This window comes from Scatophagus argus, chromosome 7, assembly GCF_020382885.2.
Source record: "Scatophagus argus isolate fScaArg1 chromosome 7, fScaArg1.pri, whole genome shotgun sequence".
Classification (NCBI taxonomy): domain Eukaryota; kingdom Metazoa; phylum Chordata; class Actinopteri; family Scatophagidae; genus Scatophagus; species Scatophagus argus.
Genome location: NC_058499.1, coordinates 14,897,562 through 14,915,727, shown reverse-complemented (window position 1 = coordinate 14,915,727; position 18,166 = coordinate 14,897,562). Strand labels below are relative to the sequence as shown.

The window sequence follows — 18,166 nt, the reverse complement described above, 5'->3', positions numbered from 1 at the left end:
ATTTAGATGAATCGCCTTTAATGAATGAATGAATGAGTGAAGGCGGCCCTGCGTGTTGAGATGCTGGACCGTGACGCTCTTCATCAGACGCACAGGCCGACAGTAGCTTACAAAGATCTTATTAAATATTCATTGTTGTGCGGGCATGCAGCCTCTCTCTGATCGCATTCAGGTTTCTTGTTTCAGCATCAGTTTAATTTGGCTGGTGGGTAACGACACACTCACCGATGCAGACTGGGCTTTTCACCATTACGAGTACTTTCTCCAGAAACTCTTTATAGAGTTAAGGATTAGGCTACTTTAAATGTAATAGTTACCCTAAGCCAAGTAAAACGTATTATTTGGTTTCCAGCTCTTTGAGAGTAACATATTTTATTCATACATTTTCCTTTCTGTTCTGCTCAGATTAGAAGGGTGGAAAAAAAGAGAAAATTGTCTAAGCAGCCATTTATTTACTTCCATATTTACAAAGGAAATAAATGTCATTTATGGGCTTATAACTGAAGTGTGGAGCTACTTTATAAGGAGAGCAACAACTGCATAATGAGCGAAAAATTCCAGTAATTATGAATTAATGAATAAGATGTCGGTTTTTTAAACTCTAACCTGGCTGGTGATGAGTAAGTTGTTTGAGAGTAACGCGAGCGGCAGCGCTGTGCAGGGGGGCGACGAGACGCTGCCGGCCGGCTGCGCCTCTTCCATAATGTATGGAGAGGACAAAAGGCTGCGCGGGTGGATTTCAGCGTCAACTTGAAAGAGCCGTAACCCAAACCCGTCCAGTCCAACTCTGACGGCTTCACATCAGCTGAAAGGATGATGCCTATTTTTCCACCTGCAATCTGTCTAATAATCACCGACAGCAGGTAAATGAGCCCTGGGGGCGGGGGCCTTTGGGTGCCCGCATATAACGAGGAGCAGAGGAGGCCTTCGCTCGGAGAAACTTTTAGTCCCGAGGAGGGATGAGACGGAGTGGAGCTTCAGGGCTGGCTGCAGCAGGGTGCCACACCCGGTGGATGTTGGTAGGTCTGCTGTCTGTCAAGGCTTTATTTTTTTTGCGGGTTGTGGGTGAGTTAAAGAGCGTTAAAGTTGATTTATTTGCGTCTGACAAATCATAAGACTTAATGATATTAAGTTAGCATACACGATTGGCAAATCTGCTTGCTTGGCTAGGGTAATAAATGAACTTTAATGCTTTATTTTTGTGTGACCACAATCCTGATATTGTGAGAGGTATACCGAACTAATCTGGGCGGCAAACTCGTCATCGCCACTGCAGTGCGCGTCCTGTGCGTAAAAGGCGCAGAGTAAATGTGGCCTGCGTATGGAGGCAGCAGAAGGAGAGGGAGGAGGGTGGCGTGGATTACTATACTGCCAGTGGGTTAAGATGCTTACCAACTAATTACCTGTCCACTAAAATCCCCTGCCATAGAGCCCAACAAGCCGAGAGCCGCGAGGGACGGAGGGGTGGTGATATGAAGGGTAAACTGACACGATGTGGAACAGTGGACTGAAGACGTATCAAAATAATTTTTCACCTCTTGTCCAATTCATCCTGCAGAAGACCACAAGTAGGTTATATTTTCGTCTCTTTGATACGGTTAAAAACCCGCCTGGTTGTGAAGATATTCCACTGCTGGATGCTTCTGGAGACTCAAATAAGTTTGTTCGCCGCTTTTGTAACTGAAGTATTGTCGGGTGCGCTGAGGATTTGGGATCATTGATAAGGTAAGCATTCAGAGGCCTCCGCATTATTATGTTAGTATACTATGGATGTGTGTAAATTAGACAATAGGTATGCGGTCGTTGATGGTCATCACGAGGCAAAGAAATAAAAAAAAAGTTGCTCTGATGAAATGATGAGTTAATACTTTTCATTTCTGCTTCAGGCACATGGATGCGAATTGATCCCCCACCGCAGCCTTGATAATAACAGGAAATATCTTTATTTAATGAGATGAGCAATATTGTTCTAATGTTGCAGTGAAGTGTCATGTGTGATTTCTTGCTTTATCAGTCATGTGTGGACCAATTTTCACAGACAATGAGAAGCATCAAACTAAAAACATCCAACTAAACAAAGCAACTTCAGGAAGATTTCTGTTCACGTCCTCAGCCAGTCTCTCTCTCTCTCTCTGTATCTCTCGCTCTCTCTCTCTCTCGCTCTCTCTCTTTCTCTTTCTCTCAAGCTTTTTACTCTATTGATCTCTCCCGGAAACGGGAAGATGAGCCCTGCTTTGGGACCCATTTGGAGCATCTCAAAAATCACTTAGCCCATCATTCCCTACAGCCAGAATCAATCTGAGCAGCAGACCTGCTCCTCCACCAGCATCAGAAGGCCAGAAATGTCCCAAAATGCTGAAACCAATAATAATAATATGATAACTTTTGCCAGGTACATTTTGGTGAAGACTTCAAAGAACCTGGATGAGTAGTAAGTACTACAGGCCTGTGCACGTGTGTCCCAGTAGCAGATGGCATGGCTGGATTTATTTTGCAAAACAGCGATAAGGGAAGACACTGACTCTGTAAAGACGAGACTCCCCAGCCTTTAAAGAGGTCAGCACAAGTTTTACAGGGCGGACATAAAAGTCGAACGTGAGCACGAAGCAGCAGACAGGACGTCAGGCTTCACAGATGGTCAGGTTTTAAGACAGATCTGTGTATCTGCTATTGCTTTGTTTGCATCAGTGTTGGGCCACATTTATATCTCCTCCTGTTCTGTGTATGGCACTGGTAGAATTCACTGTCACGGCACGCTATCAGTGAATTACCATAGGGCCATAAACAGAGTAGAGACAGAACCACACTGCCTGTGTCCTCGCCTGCTTTAGCTTTAAATGTGAATTCACCATCTTCTTTGCCCATTTTGGCACTAGCACATTTTTGCTTTGTTTCTCATTGTTTGAGCAATCATGTGTAGTGCCAATATAGGACAAGAGAGACGCTCAACTGCATGTAAATATTCTGACATCTCCTGAGTTTTCACTGTTATTGACAAAGAGGGTGAGCTATGCATCTGATCGATTACGCAGGCCCTCTCAGATATCACCGGTTACCATAGAGGCTCGTGCCCCATCTCTGAGACGCTGCCCCGTGTAACCCGAAGCTTACTCATCACATAGATCTGGTGGCTGTGAATGCTGCACTCTCCCACGGTGTTTGGCAATGGTAGAACTCACTCTGGTGGGCTGGAAGGATCCGGTGGTTCTAGACTTGCCAACAACTGACTGAGTGCTTTGACCTGCCCTCCACCATCCCAGGAATCATCACAGGAAGAGGATTATTTTATGTTGTAGGAATAGGAACATGTCTGACACGCCAAGTCATTTTATTCAGCAGTTCAGGCATGGAGAAGAAGGTCATGGGTGGCAGTGTGAGGGTGTAGTTGTTGGGTGTGTGAGTGACTGTAGGTGGAGCAGTGAGGGGTTCAAATTGACCATCCTCCTCTGAGCATTCTTGCAGTCTCAGAACAACAGAGAAACCCCGCGAAGATACAAGAAGTTTATCCCTCCTTCGACAGAAAAACCACAGAACAAGCCACATACAGGAAGCCCAAAGTCTGCTGGTTACAGGAACCATCCCTGGAGATTATAAATCGTCTTAGTCCTGCCTGTCTCCACCCATAAATATACAATGTCCCCTCAGGGTAGTCTTAACCAAAAAGATCACACTGAAAGAATGAACCAAAGGAAACTTTTGACCATTGGGCCACAACCCATAAATCCACACACAAGCCATTAAGCACTGAGTTGCCATATCATCCCCAATCAATAAATCAATGGCGTTCATGTGTGTAGCTGTGAAACCTACAGCTGCAGGCTTGTAGTCGTGAGCCTCAGAGCTGGTGTTAGCAGCAGCAGCATTTAGCTCAGCTCATGGTGCAACCCGATCCTGCTCAGTCACGAAAGCTCCGACGTGCTGCAGACGTTCGTCATAAGTGATGTTAGTGCTGCGTCAAACCATTAAACCCCACAGACACTTTGGAGGATGCATCATGATGAACTGTTACAAGAGCATTTATCGAACCTACTGTACATTACAGCATCCCTGCTATGCCATCGAGCACACTGAGTTGATGTTCTCAGTGGTGTTTCTGGGAATTTGAGGATGAACGAGGATCAGTAGGTCTACACTTGTTTAGTTTATAAACCTGATTCTGATCATTTATGTCCTGGAGTCAATATCTCTAGATATGAACTGTTTTAGGCCTACAACATTAAAATACAGAGATTTTCTTTTTCTCCACATAATAAAATTCCTGGCATTGTGGCGAAGGCTTTGAAACATGTTTTATGATTTTTAGATGTGACTGAAGTGTTAGTGTGGAAATGATTTACCAAAGTTTTGAGAACCTCAAGAGAATAATTTAGAACATTATGTTTAGTGTATGAAAGGGTGAAAATCAAGACAGAAGTGGTGGCCACAGGCAAGTCATAAAGGAGGGATCACTGAGGACAGAGGGAGTAAAAGACAAGAGGAAAATGTGTGTCCATTATTTATAAATCACTGTAAATTAGCTGCAATCCTCCTCAATCCTCAAGCCCAGTGCATTCAATCCAAGACAAAACACTGGGTGTATGGCGTCTGTGTTTGTTCTGTGGGACTGAGCAGTCTGAGCGATCAGCAGCACCGATATATGTTCATCATGTTTCAGTGTGAACGATGTGAGAGTCCATTATGGCTGACTGCAGAGGATGTGAGGTTAAGTGGTGCCAGCGAGTGTAGAGAGGAAGGAGGGAGGCCTTCACGCTGACAGCTGGTGCGAGTGATTAGACCGTATAGTGATGCAGGGAAGGCATCAAAGCTCTTTAGGGAGAATCCCTAACAGGGAGGAGACAAGGACACGCATGCACACACACACACACACACACACACACACACACACACACACACACACACACACACACACATAGAATCCAGAAATTCCTGGTTTCTAAAACTGCCTTTAAACTGAGCATACAGATCCAAGAGTGTATAGGCCGAACAGGCCATCTGTCATTGTCAGATGCATCACCAACCAATGGATTATCATCAGGCTACACACACACACACACGCTTCTCTCTCTCTCTCTCGCACACACACACAGACACTCCATACACAAACACAAACCCCCCTCCGACTACGGGATACTGGTAATACGGGAGGCTGATTAGATTGGGTGTGGAAGTCAATGAATCTCCTCATTAATCTCTCACACTAATGGCTGTTTATTGTCTCAAATGTTCCTTTGTACTGAATATCAATGTGTCACTTGTCTGTCTTTGCATGTGTTAGCCGTCATTAAAGGTATTTTACACTAATCTCAACATGCTGAGTCGGAATTTATTGAGCATTTACAAGATTAGCTCACAATACAGAGAACACATGAAATACTTTGCCCTCTTCTGGTCAAAATGAAGTGCAAACGTAATAAGTCACTGAGATGCTTGAGATAAGTTAGTAAAATAATGTGTCCAAATTATCAGAAGGAGGAAGGAGAAGGAGGTGGACATCAGCTCCTGCTTCCCTGCTGCATTAGTGACTCACCTTTAGTTTGCTGCCATAGTGAAACACAGTGTACAGTTCAATAGGGATCTCCAGCCAGTCCATGTCTTGGTACACACACACACACACACACAGGGAGACTCTGGATTACAGTAATCCAGGGACAGGGGGGTATTTTTAGGACGTCATGATCAGAAACAGACCGGATGCAACAACCGAGGAAAAGAGATAATGATTGTCATATGACCAGCTGGATCTTCTTGGAACAGCGTTAATTAAGTAGCGTCTAGCGGGAACCAAAACTAATTCTGACAGCTAATTCAGCAAGTAAATCTACTGTAAAGCTACAAGGACTGTCAAAAGGATTTTGTGAACTGATAGGAAAATAAACTAAACAAGATAAACAAAAACAAACAAAACTCCAAACATTTTGTTCCAAGTACACTCAATACATCCTCTAGGAAGTTAAGAGCTGAATTAAAACAAAAAATTTGCTATAAATGAAACTGATAACGAGTAGTTTTTGTAGAGACAAAATGAGGCAGAAAGAGAAGGTTGTTTTCAAAGGCAATGGGAAGAAATTACAGAGGATAATAATAGATTGAAATTTTAGAGTCAGTCTTTTTTCCCCAAACACTTCTACTATTAACCTTGTGGAGACAATACTCGTGTTTTCAGGCCAGATGACCTGATGTGTTGAGTTCATGTACTGTAGATCTAATGGCAGAGAGTGAACATAGACACAGAAATGTAACAGTGAAGTGCAGTGTACAGACTCCATAAATCATATCCAAAATTTGGTATCTGTAGACAAACAGCATGTAGCCTAATGAAGGATCTATATATAAACTAATTACTTTTTATCAATACAACACTGGTTCAATACATCTTAATCAAACATCTGCACATCTTTTTCCTGTCTCTACAGTCACAGCAGAGAGGCAGAATACACTTATGATTCAAGATCGAGGCCTCTGGAACCACATTGACGAGTGTTGTAAAAGACAACACCCTCCAAATATGTTTTTTTTCTACAGTTATTAGACAATTTTCTTCCAACCAACATTTCTCAACCACAGTGCAATTAGAGGACAAAGATGGATATGATTTAAGAAAAATTAGGCCTGTTAACAACAGATTTTAAATATTGTATGCTATTGTCACATAAGATTTTGAATTTATCACACTTTTTTGACAATGTGATGCTTTGCTAATGATGATGCAGGCTGTTCTTCCGTCCCCTGAGAAAAGCGAGGCAGTTGGCCAGACTAAAGTGATAAATTGGAGACAGTTGTCCCTGTAACTGTTGAATGTCTCAGATAAGTCATTCCCACCTTAAATTTTAATATAGTACAGGCTCAAGTGTTTTTATGTACATTCAGGAACAGGTAGCCAACTGTTAGTGTTTTAAACATTTGTTGTAACAAAGTTAACAATATAAATGCACAAACTTCTAAATTCATTAAAAAGCTGTGGATAGATGCGTATTATATGAAGACTGTAGTGAGGGGTTTTTATAAAGTCTAAAAGGTTGTTTTTACCTTCCTTTTTAAAAATTCATAACATTAGAAGTAAACTATTAATAGTAAACTATTGCTATTAAATTAATAATTGACTGTTCCAGCTAACTGAGTTGAAGACGAAATGATTGAAGATTAAACATTTCCGTATTACACATATTTAGTTAGAGCAAAGAGCAGATTTGTTCTAGCTGAAGATTTGGTAGAATAACGCAACAGATGTATAATGTTATATAATGTTGTTGTTGTATAATGTTGTATTTGCATCTTTAATACACACAGTTCCGTGCTTTACTCTCTTGTCTATGACAGTTTAATTGTTGCATTTTCAAGGGGAATATAAGTGAACGATAAAAATAAAAGTATCAACAATCCCAGCAACCTTCATCAATATTGGCAGCCTGTAGCCTGAAAGGAAAAACTGAGGGGGGAAAAAAACACGCTTATTGCTCTGAATGAGTGCACAGTAATGATTGAAGAGAAAGCAGATGAGCATTTCAACATTTTTATCGAGCCAGATTTTGCTGCATTTGGACTGCGATGACTGGACAGCAGGAGCAAAATATTGAGAGAAACTTCAGTCAGAAAAATCAACCTGAAGCTGTGACGTATTCGTCTGTCCCCAGCAGAAATGACACCTTTGCTAACAATATAAACAATGCTCCGTTTGGGTGTGTGGATTTAGCTACGGCTGCTAAGTATAGTAATTACAGTGATGCCTTTACATCCCAGGAATATAAGCAATTACACGCATAGCAAGTGTCACTCAAAGACAGTAGAGCTCTTACGCCCCCTAGTGGGAAAACAGTCACTTTGGAGGCTCTGCTGTCTAACAGTAGGCCTGTTGACTCCTTCCACTCAGCAGGTGGAGCTGTCAGATACTTCGTTAATCACTGACTGCTGAGAATAGCTTAGAGTTTATCAGGAAATGATGAGACAGAGACACAGAAAATAGCTGTGAGAAAGAGCAAAACTGTTCTTTTTATTACAATATTTTATGTGTGCTGGAGGTTTCATTTGAAGTTCATAATAAGTTTAGGTAGAAGTAATATACGTATAGCACAAGACATGAGCCAATATATTCATTGTACACACGTGCTTCACTGAAAATCAGCAGATATTCAGCTGACTGTTGCTCGTTTGAGATGTCAGCATGATTTCTTCATGTGTGTTTTATTTGAACTCTTTAACTTTCAATCAAAATTCATTGTTCCAGACGCTGTGGACATGCAGAACAAGGACCAAACATTTAAAACAGACAGAAATGCACATACACAGAACAATCAGTGAACTTAAGTAAAAGTTTGAAGTCCTCATTCACTGTCTCTCCATAATACTGGATGAGGTTCAGACTGCAGAGGGCGTCAGGGTCTGCTGGTCTGTGAGGGTTTTTTCAAAATAAAATCCACAACATTGCAACTTCACATGCGAAGAGCTTCCCTCTTTATCTCCACAGGGTTAATACCTATTTGAAAAATTATTTCTGTTAAATACAAAAAAAACCCCTAATCACATACATGTATGTTTGTGAGAAACACACATTTGCCCTCACCTGTAGTAGTTGGGTTTGAAGGGTCCATGTTTGCTGATGCCCAGGTACTTGGCCTGCTCATCAGTCAGCTCTGTGAGGTGAGCGTCAAACGCCGGCAGGTGAAGACTGGCAACAAATTCATCTGATCAAATCATAAAATGCACAGGGGTTTAAAAGCCGTGAATATAAAGGCATGAAGTAGAAGAAAGGTACAATCGTTTTAGGATATTTGAGCTGAGGACTTGCCCATCTTCTTTGGCAGCAGGTAGACGTCCTGTTTGTATCGTCCCTCTGGAGCGCTGTACAGCTCTATGAGAGCCAGTGCCTGACATGCACAAAGTGAAAGTCTGTGTTAGCCTAACTACATATGACTACCACCAGCCAGTGTTCTGCAGAATAAAACTCTGAGGTAAACAACATAAAACATATGATCATACCTGGGTTGCAGCAGTGATGGAGAGGACAAGTGAAGGCACCGTGGAGCAGCTCAGATTCAGCAAACGACCCTGAGAGGGAGCATTAAAAAAACTCTCAAAATGTGAAGCGACATACTGTAACGTGACATCAGCCACCGAAGGTAAAGGTGAACGTAAAGTATATTCCTGATGCTGAGCTTATCTTGAAATGTAAACATAACCAAAACAACATGCCTTGCCAACAGGTCTTGTTATTTGTGGACAGGTTGCAGGCAGGAAAAGATGCAGATTCTTCATCTAACCTTAACCACATTAATTTAATTCCTACATGAAACTGCTCGCAACAAGGTCTGTGGATTATTTTGAGCAACTGGATCGTGATCTCTGCAAAGAGGCATCACTGTTGAGTTTTTTCTTTTTTTTTTCCACAAGTGAAGTGACATCTAGTCCAATAATATTTGAACCTGTTGTTCAGAGCACACTATGGTGCTGGTGTATAATAATACCAACAATAACAAACTGCATCACCACCTCAGCCAGCAGGACGATTCTCTTTCCATCAGGCCAGATGACATGGTCCACCTGAGGCCTCACACGTTCCCACCTCAGCTCTGGGGTCCGCAGACTCACCTGAGGAACAAGAGTGCATGTTTTAACACACACACAACATACACAAGTGTACATTTATACAGGCTTACACGCACATAAAAGCTTGCATAAATATATGCACACAAAGTCTGTGTTCTCACCAAGTCTATCTCAGTGCTGGAGTGTCCCATGTTGCACACAATGCAGCCGTTCTTCATCCTCTCCAGGTGCTTCCTCCCTACCACGTTTTTATTGCCTGCAAAGAGAGATTAAATGAAACGTAACGGTGCTGTTGTATTGCTATTCTTCATACCAGCTAAAATTACTTGATGCAGGACAAGGGATACCTGTGCAGGTGATGATCACGTCTATCTGTCTGATCACTTCGCTCAGTTTAACCACTCTGAAGCCATCCATGCTAAGAGCAGGACAGAAAAGCAGGTTTTTACATTGTTAATGATGTTTTGCTGCAATGTGCAGTTGAAAGAGTGAAACACACTTCACATCTGTGCTGATAAAGCCTTCATCTATTCGTACCAGGCCTGAAGGGCACAAATGGGGTCCACTTCTGTGACGTACACTACAGCACCCAGCGCTTTCACAGCAGCACAGCAACCTTTGCCAACCTACGAGAACAGAGATAAGAGGTCTGTAGAGCTGCTTGGAAGTAATAATTATTTTATACCTCATATGTGCACAACGGAAATATTCACTTTTTTTTACTGACCTCACCATATCCACACACCACCACCTGTTTTCCCCCAAACATGACATCAGTGGTTCGCTTCAGCCTGAAACAAGAAGAGTTCATCAGAGTCTGTACTGTAACAGCATCAACTTGTTAACCCTCAGAACATGATTTATTACCCATCCAGTATGGACTCCTTGCAGCAGTAAAGGTTGTCAAATTTCTGTTTGGTTACTGAGTCATTAACGTTCATGGCAGGGACGCACAGCCTGCCTGCCTTTGACAGCTGGTATAACCTGAAACACAGGCGGAGACACAAATCTGAGCTGATGAATGACTTTGTGAGCTGGTGGGAACATTGTTTTGTGTAAAACTGACCGATAGATGCCTGTGACGCTTTCCTCCACGATGCCTTTGAGCTTCTTGAACAGGTTCGGGTGCTTCTTATAGATCCAGTGAGTCAGGTCGCCTCCGTCATCCAGAATCTGACAAGAGTGAAAAAACAAGCCATACTCTTCATCAGTGCAACCCTTTATAACACACTGATTTAGAAAAGTCATTAAAGGCACAGTTCACCCAAATACAAAGCAGAACTTAGTTCTTTGTGTTATGCTGTCTTTTGGAGCTATAAGCTTTGATTAGTTTAACTCAAAGAGCCACAAAGTTACATTCAAAAGAATTGACAAGTTCTCTGTTTACATGTAATGACTTATGTGCTCAGAGGTCCAAATATCTTAAAATGAATAATCATTAGTTACAGTAAGAAACCATAATATTATTGAATTTAATAAATGTTATTTCGCAGAATATCAGATAAGGTTTTTAACATTTTTGTTAGACGCTCAGTAAAAGGAAAATTATAGGAAAATAATTTAACATAACCTTAACATCATCTTAAATCTTAATTCTGAGTTCTGTCATTTCTATTCTTTGAGCTGGTTATCCATGTCCTCATGTCCAGAACATCTCTGTGACAGATCAGAGGGGCTTTGATCACAGTACCATATTGGGCTGCCAGGTCTCAGCACCAACACATTGGTCAATGCACCACCAAAAGTCGTCCTCCGATTCTCCTCTCCATGCAAACACTGAGGTGCCTGAGATGCACAAGAGATGACGATTAAAACATAAATTTAGGAAGCAAGAAAACCCAGACGAGTCGGGTTGCACAGATGGACGCACCTCGTTCAGCCAGAGCGGCGGCCACAGCGTTCTGAGTGGAGAAGATGTTACAGGCCGCCCAGCGACACTGAGCCCCCAACACGGACAGAGTCTCAATCAACACCTGCAGGAGGCCACAAAACTCGCGTTGTTACGCTTTATTATCACTGTATTATTGGTAATGCAGATAGGAGAAGAACAATGCATGTGGTTAATGGGATACCATGATAAGAAATTGTGTTTTCATCTTTGTTTTAGATTTTAAGCCACAACCAGGCTTGTGTCTGTGGCACTCAGTAACACTGGGTCTGTGTGTGTGTGTGTGTGTGTGTGTGTGCAACTGACCGCAGTCTGTGCTGTGATGTGTGTGCAGCCCAACACCTTGGCTCCAGCCAGAGGTTTCTCCCCACCTGCTCTTTTCCTCAGGAGCATCAGAGCTGGCATTTCTGCATCTCAGAGAAAGCAACTGATCATGAATGCACACATTTGCTTGTTTATTCATGGATTAATATTCTCATTTTTTTCTTTTCTGTTGAATCCTTAATGAAAAGTGCTATAGTGTATGAATGCTAATTATGTTGTCATTATCACTTGATAAGACATTAACAGTGGTTTGTCTTCACCTTGCTCTGCGATTTCTATTTCTTTGCGTCCAAAGCTGGCCTGTTTGATGTTTTTGATGCAGAAGTCAGAGAGACCCTGGGAGGACTTCTGATGCTTTTCTCTGGGCGAACACTCATCCTCGGAGCTGTCACTGCACACTGCAACACAGAAATAGTATCTAAACGATCAGCTGATATAATGTTATGCCCTAAAACAAACATATTTGAAGGATAACGGAGTAAATACAGAGACACATGACTTGGAAAGCTCCAAAGTCGTGAATTGGCTCTGGTTTTCCAGCCTTAATTGTTTCTTTGAGAAATCAAACTCTGGCTTTAGGTGACTTTTCTGAGCCTTTGAAGTCTGTATAAACTCTGGCAGCGATATACATATTTGACAAAGGCTTACAAAGACCAAATTAAAGAGACTTAATTCTTCAGAGGGCTTTTCATTTTAATGAGGAGAAAGCCCGGAGGCTAATCCTTGGGGCCTGTAGTTCTTGTGCTGCTGGGATCAGAACCAGCTCAGTTTACATATCAAAGACATGTGAGTGGACTTAACAATGTACGCGTGTGTGTTTTCATGTTTCCATACCTGAACTGTAGCTCTCTGTAGATGAATGTGAGATGGAACGAGACAGAGAGCGATGGCCGGTCTTGGTGGGACGTTTGTTGAATTCTTGCTTCTGGTCAGTGAACTGTATTTGCTGTGGAACCAAAAGAAGAGACATAAACAGAGAAAGAGAGAGAAAAAAATATATAAGCTGTTGTGTCACAAGCATCAAGAATCACCAGCTTCGTGTAATTATAATTGCTAAAAATTGCACAAGAGCACCACCCTTGGTGGCAGAATTTCATGTGAACGACCTTTCTGCTCACGGCCTGTCACTATCACGACTCTCTGTCTCTTCTCCTGACTCATCCCCGCATCTGCTGCTATCTCACCATCCAGTGTGGCTGTCTGAAGGCTGGGCTGCTGCCACAGGAGTCCCACTCGGCCATGTTTGCTCCCTGGCAGTTCACCTGACTCTGCTGCCTGAGCCCAAGCTCCAAAAATCAAGAAACTCCTTCAAGCTTATTCCCTCAAGCTACAATATCCTGCTTTTATTGTTGGCGATTTTTTTTCTGCTTCTGTTCTTTTTCTTTACTGCGTGTAAAAGCAACAACGTAGACACACCCCCACACTGACCCCACCTCCAAAAAATGAACACATGCATTAAGGGTTTGGAGCGAGGGCTGCAGGTTTCATGGGATTGGAGGGAAAGGAATTGTATGCTGAACTACAGTATACTTCAAGTAGCTATATTCTACTGCTGTACAAACACACACACTGCTGGATTAGATCTTCAAGGCATTTACGTGCATAATTTTACACACAAAGATCAGCTTACTCCTGTTGACTACCACCCAGCTGGTGGAAACACTCATATAATCTTCTGTGGCTCTGGAGGAACCTTGTGATGAGAAAGTAAGACTGATGGTGTCATGGTGATGTCATCAGGGTTATCTTTTTTAACAACTTTTAATAGCTTTAGTTACAAACTCGGCATGTAGTTTCAAAGATGTGGGTATTTACCAGTTAGGTCATACTAAAGATGCTATCAAAATGCACTTATGAGAGGGCAATACAAAATCAGTGGTCAGAGTGCTCCTTTGAGGAGAACAATGTGAGGATGCTGTCCCTCGTCCACTTCACGGAGACCTCTACTAAACGAGTTTGTTGTATGTTTTAAAGTAAGTCAAGTTGACAGTCATTCAGGTAAGACGTGCACGGAAAAATCCAGGAAGAATGAAGAATGAAACTGTAGTATATGTACCGTAAAGTCCCGACAGTGGTGGAGGTCGGGTTTGAGTAACAAGCTGTTTTTCCATGTGACCATCATACAAGTTTCAGCTGACACGTAGTTCACTCATTACAGTTACTGCTGAGTCCCCAAATCCTCGTTAGGAACACTTAAACTCGACTCACTGAGCACAATTGTAGTGAGGGTGTCTTTTCTTTCCTCAGTGCTTTTCCTTCCTCTGATTTTCATATATTTTTCCACTCATATCCTGTTAGCTACGTGCTGTACACTATCTGAAAACACAATCAATTAACCAAAAATACATAGCATAAGTACTTGCACAGTGTATACATTTTCATACACTGATATTCACAGGGCTAAGCCAGCCAAGTTTCAGCTATCAATCTACAGTTAACAAGTTAAAGAAAATCTGTCATCAGTCATGAGTCAGTTTTTAGGTACATTGCCCGAGATAAATTTCAAGTCAGTTTACTTCGAAAGTGAATTCTAACTTGAGCCACCTGGTTGATTTAATCTGAGAATAATAAGACAAATCAATGAGAGATAATTTTCACATACTTTTTCAAATACAGACTCCTCTAACATTTAACTCTTACTTTTAAGCAAGTAATAATCACCTGAATGCAATCTGTTGAATACAGAAGACTCATACTCAAGTAGCTGCTTAATCGTTAACACAAGAAGACATTAAGCCGTGACTTGGAACGCTGCGAAAGTTAACTTAATGATCACAAAACCATCTCTAACAGGGCTCAGAAAATAGGTTTGACGTCACCTGCTGTGAAAGTTCAGTGAAAGACGGTAATTATTTTAATTAAAGTGGCAGTAGGTCTTCACATACAAAAACAATGTCTCCTTTGGGAAACAATTTGTGTAGCCTGAAAAAGTCTGCATTTCTAATAATCCTTTAAAGGTTTCATTTTCTGTTCTTGAAATCAGGATAAGCCAAGAATATTCTCAGTTGTTCTTTGGTTAAAAAACCAAATCAACTTTATTCTTACCTCTGCCTAATTCAACATGAACACCTGACTTGCTGCCCTCCAAAAGAAACATATCCCATAAGGAGTACCAATACTTCCTAAACAAAAGCAGTGATACCTTGATGCAGATGGACTGCACTGCTTCCTGGTCCTTGGCTTTAGTCATGTTCACTAGACTGTACACTTTCTTCATGCTGGCTCTCACACTGACCACACTAACTCCACCGAGCTGCAAACTGATGCTGTTGAACTGATCAGGGAGTTCACACAGTGACGCTTTATGCCACACCTTCGCCCCAGCAGACCCAGGTGACAGGTGGAGGGAAGACAGAGAGAGGAGAGTGGAAAAATGGAGTCTTTGTAAGGCTTCCAGAGAAGAACTCTGGGAAAAACAGAAAAACAGGTTAGAGGTGAAGAAAAGAAAGAGAGCCGTGAGGAAAGAAAAGCTCAGCCAAGTGTTATCTGAGGCCCCAGATGAATGCGAGTATGTACAGTCAAGTGCACTCTGCTCTCAGGGTATACATTAAATAGAGAGCACAGAGATGAACATACAAGAACATACATTCATACAATTTGCTGGTGAAAGAGAGAAAGAAGAGAGCAGTCACAGCAATAGAAGAACCAGCACAGTGAAAAAAACTCTAGCTTTATAGTTGCATTCAGGGAGAGATGGAAACTTTGGATTCTTCAAGTAAATCAGAAAACTGAGAATGGGCTGCATACAGTCACTGTTTTGTGCTCAGTAAATGACAAAAGGAGCTCTGTGGTGTTACTGAAATTCTCTTAAAGGGACTCTGGACCAATTTTACACATGCTGATCAGTTTATCTGTCATGGAAAGTGTAGAATAGCCTGTAAAGAGTTGTGTAATATCACTCGTGAGGAGGAGCTTTCTAAAGTCCCCGATGATGTCCCCAGAGTAATCTTGGCTTGTGCTTGGAAAGTCACGTTTATAACAGAAAGACTGTTCCAAACTGGGCACATGGAGTTTTAAAATTGTGGACATTTACCAGCCAGCAGTGCCCTAATAAAAGATGCTGTCCAGCTGCACTATGGGAGGTGTAGGATTCAGTGTTTCTTGGTGCATGACTCATGCAGGACAGGATATATTGGTTTCTCACTGGAGTACCCATTTGAAAGAGTGCACCACCAGTTTAGTATTACGTGTTACCTATCACAGTGTATCAAAATAAGATCAAGACTGAGGCAGCAGAAGGAGAATTTTTTTTTTTATCCTCCTCATTCTTCTACCTGGTCAGTAAGTGTTGGTCTGTGCTAGTAACGGCTAATGTAGCTGTAAGGTTTTAACTTTGTGCTGTGGTGAGGAGCTCTAGTAAGTTCACTTCTTTCCAGACCTCCAGATTTTTATTTTATTTTATTTTTCACTTTTAAACTAGCAGTCTTCAGTCCCAATCGATACAGTCTCAAGTTTATGTAACTCCCTCTTGAGCCACAGACAGCGTGATAAGGCTCTATTTTACATAAGCAGCAACAGTCCTTTATCTGTAAGCAGGCTTGTGATCATTTACGGGACTTACAGATTGTACGAAATCAGTGTACTTCCCCTTTAAGTCGGCTCTGAGAGAAAGTCAGAGACCAAGTGAGTGGAATATGTGTGCTGGTCAAACATTCATAGAGGCCTGCACGTTGCAACTAAAATCATTAACTGCCTGAGTACATGCAGATTTTGCACATTTGCTGGAATATGCTTACAGATGCATTTATTACATATAATGTCTTGCTCACCATGTCAGTCTTCTGAGCTTCAGCCACTAGCTCTCCTGCCTCGGACTCAGAGGCCTCTGTCCTGTCCCCGTCCCGACCCTGAGGTGTCCACCTGTTCTCTGCTGCCTTCAGCATCTCCAGCAGGTTTGGGCCACATTTTGCTGACTGATCCATGGTGCTTTCCTCTGTGGCAGCAACAGATGGATCCTGCTCTGCCTCTCCATTCAGCACAGCTCTGTCTTCTGTAGGGAGCTCCGGTAGTGGCAGGTCCTCTCTGGAGGCTCCTGTCTGCTTCTTTTCCTCTGCCATGACTCCACTCCCAGCCAGTGAAGTGAATGAAGTGAATAAGGTTCCTGCTCTGGTGATCTGACCTGCCCATATGCATCTGACATTTCCTCCTGCAAGGCTTCTGTTTGCACTAAACAATAGCAGCTTTTGGGTTACTCTGACTGAATGTAAAGGGGATAATTAGCCCTGGAAGCAGTGTGTACAGGGTAAACACTGATGTGAGCAGCGCTTTTTTTGACCGAGGGAAATGTAACCTGGAAATATAGGAATGTAGCTGACTTCAAGGACTATGAAGGTAGGCGTCAACATACGCCCCCACATGGTGTTCTGTACCAAAATGTCTCCTGTTTATGTTTAAAAGAAGCACTTACGGTATATTCAAGACCTGCAGAGCCACTTCTGTGTTGCCTGTGATAACATTGGCTCAAATCACAATGAGCATAAAACCATGAGTGCCATGCAAACAGAGGGTTACATTATAAACAAACAGACATGGTTACGTGTTTACATTAAACCCCACCAGCATCAACAGTGGCCCCACGGTGACCAACGACCACCTTTTATGTGTCTGTTGCCAGGCTGAAAGATGAGAGGCCCAGGGTGTGTCAAACAAAATGGCTGATTTAGTTGCCGTAGTTCTGAAGAGTTTTTTTTTTAAAAAAAACGTTTGATATGGACATTGTTAAGGTTTACAGTTTTTCAATTGTTTCTTAAAACAACAGTCAGGTTCCTGTATGAACATTGGAGCTCATTTAGCTTTTTAGAATTTGCTCATTGTATTCCTCTGTTGAGCTGCAGTGGGAGGATAGTGACGCAAAGAGGGACTGTTGTACTAAAAAAGATCACATTAGCAAGGGATCTTTCAATGACGTTCAATGAAGTTTGAACAGGTGGATTAGAGCATGTCAGACCTGTTTCAGAGTTCATATGGGTACTTCACGATTGTTTTGAGACAGACAAGAAAAACTGTGCACCTGTCCTTTAAGTTTAGATCTCTCCCTGTAACTATGATGAAAGCCATTAGAACAGTTCTAGCTTTCTTGCAGAAACCATGCAATTTTTGTGCTGTAACTGTTAATCCATTCATTGCTCGTGCAGCATGCAGTAAAAACACACAATGATCACACACAGAAGGTCACATTTTGATAAAGTTCACAGTGTTACATGCACATCCATAATGTTTAACAAATGCATGTTGCACCTGGCATTGCATCACTGGGCATAGTTAGAGTTTCTAGGTTGCTTTCAGTGAGTCTTCAGGTGCAGGAGTATCGATGGGAGGTATGTTTCCACTTTCCACTGGAGGGCGCAGCAGTTCCACAGCTGTCCAGACGAGTTTTCCCACAGCTGAGACAGGGAGACTCTCTGTCCTTTCTTT

The 18,166-nt window shown here is 42.1% G+C and overlaps 1 protein-coding gene across 4 annotated transcripts; it reads right to left on the bottom strand.

Moving 5' to 3' along the window:
• Positions 1 to 7,987: 7,987 nt before the first annotated feature.
• Positions 7,988 to 16,835, bottom strand: LOC124062078 (S-adenosylhomocysteine hydrolase-like protein 1). Of its 4 annotated transcripts, none has more exons than XM_046394563.1 (17): positions 16,522 to 16,835; positions 12,587 to 12,698; positions 12,013 to 12,150; positions 11,735 to 11,835; positions 11,411 to 11,513; positions 11,231 to 11,325; positions 10,607 to 10,713; positions 10,408 to 10,524; positions 10,268 to 10,331; positions 10,078 to 10,166; positions 9,888 to 9,958; positions 9,702 to 9,796; positions 9,484 to 9,582; positions 8,974 to 9,042; positions 8,783 to 8,861; positions 8,558 to 8,678; positions 7,988 to 8,470 (listed from the first exon to the last, which is right to left on the bottom strand). In XM_046394563.1, exons 1-17 carry the CDS (start codon positions 16,807 to 16,809, stop codon positions 8,464 to 8,466), a joined length of 1,755 nt encoding a protein of 584 aa, XP_046250519.1. In that variant the 5' UTR covers positions 16,810 to 16,835; the 3' UTR covers positions 7,988 to 8,463. The 4 variants fall into 4 exon arrangements, with proteins under 4 accessions (XP_046250519.1, XP_046250521.1, XP_046250520.1 ...); XM_046394565.1 differs by lacking the exon at positions 16,522 to 16,835 and adding an exon at positions 14,895 to 15,067 and having other exon boundaries at positions 7,989 to 8,470; XM_046394564.1 differs by lacking the exon at positions 7,988 to 8,470 and having other exon boundaries at positions 8,554 to 8,678.
• Positions 16,836 to 18,166: the final 1,331 nt, after the last annotated feature.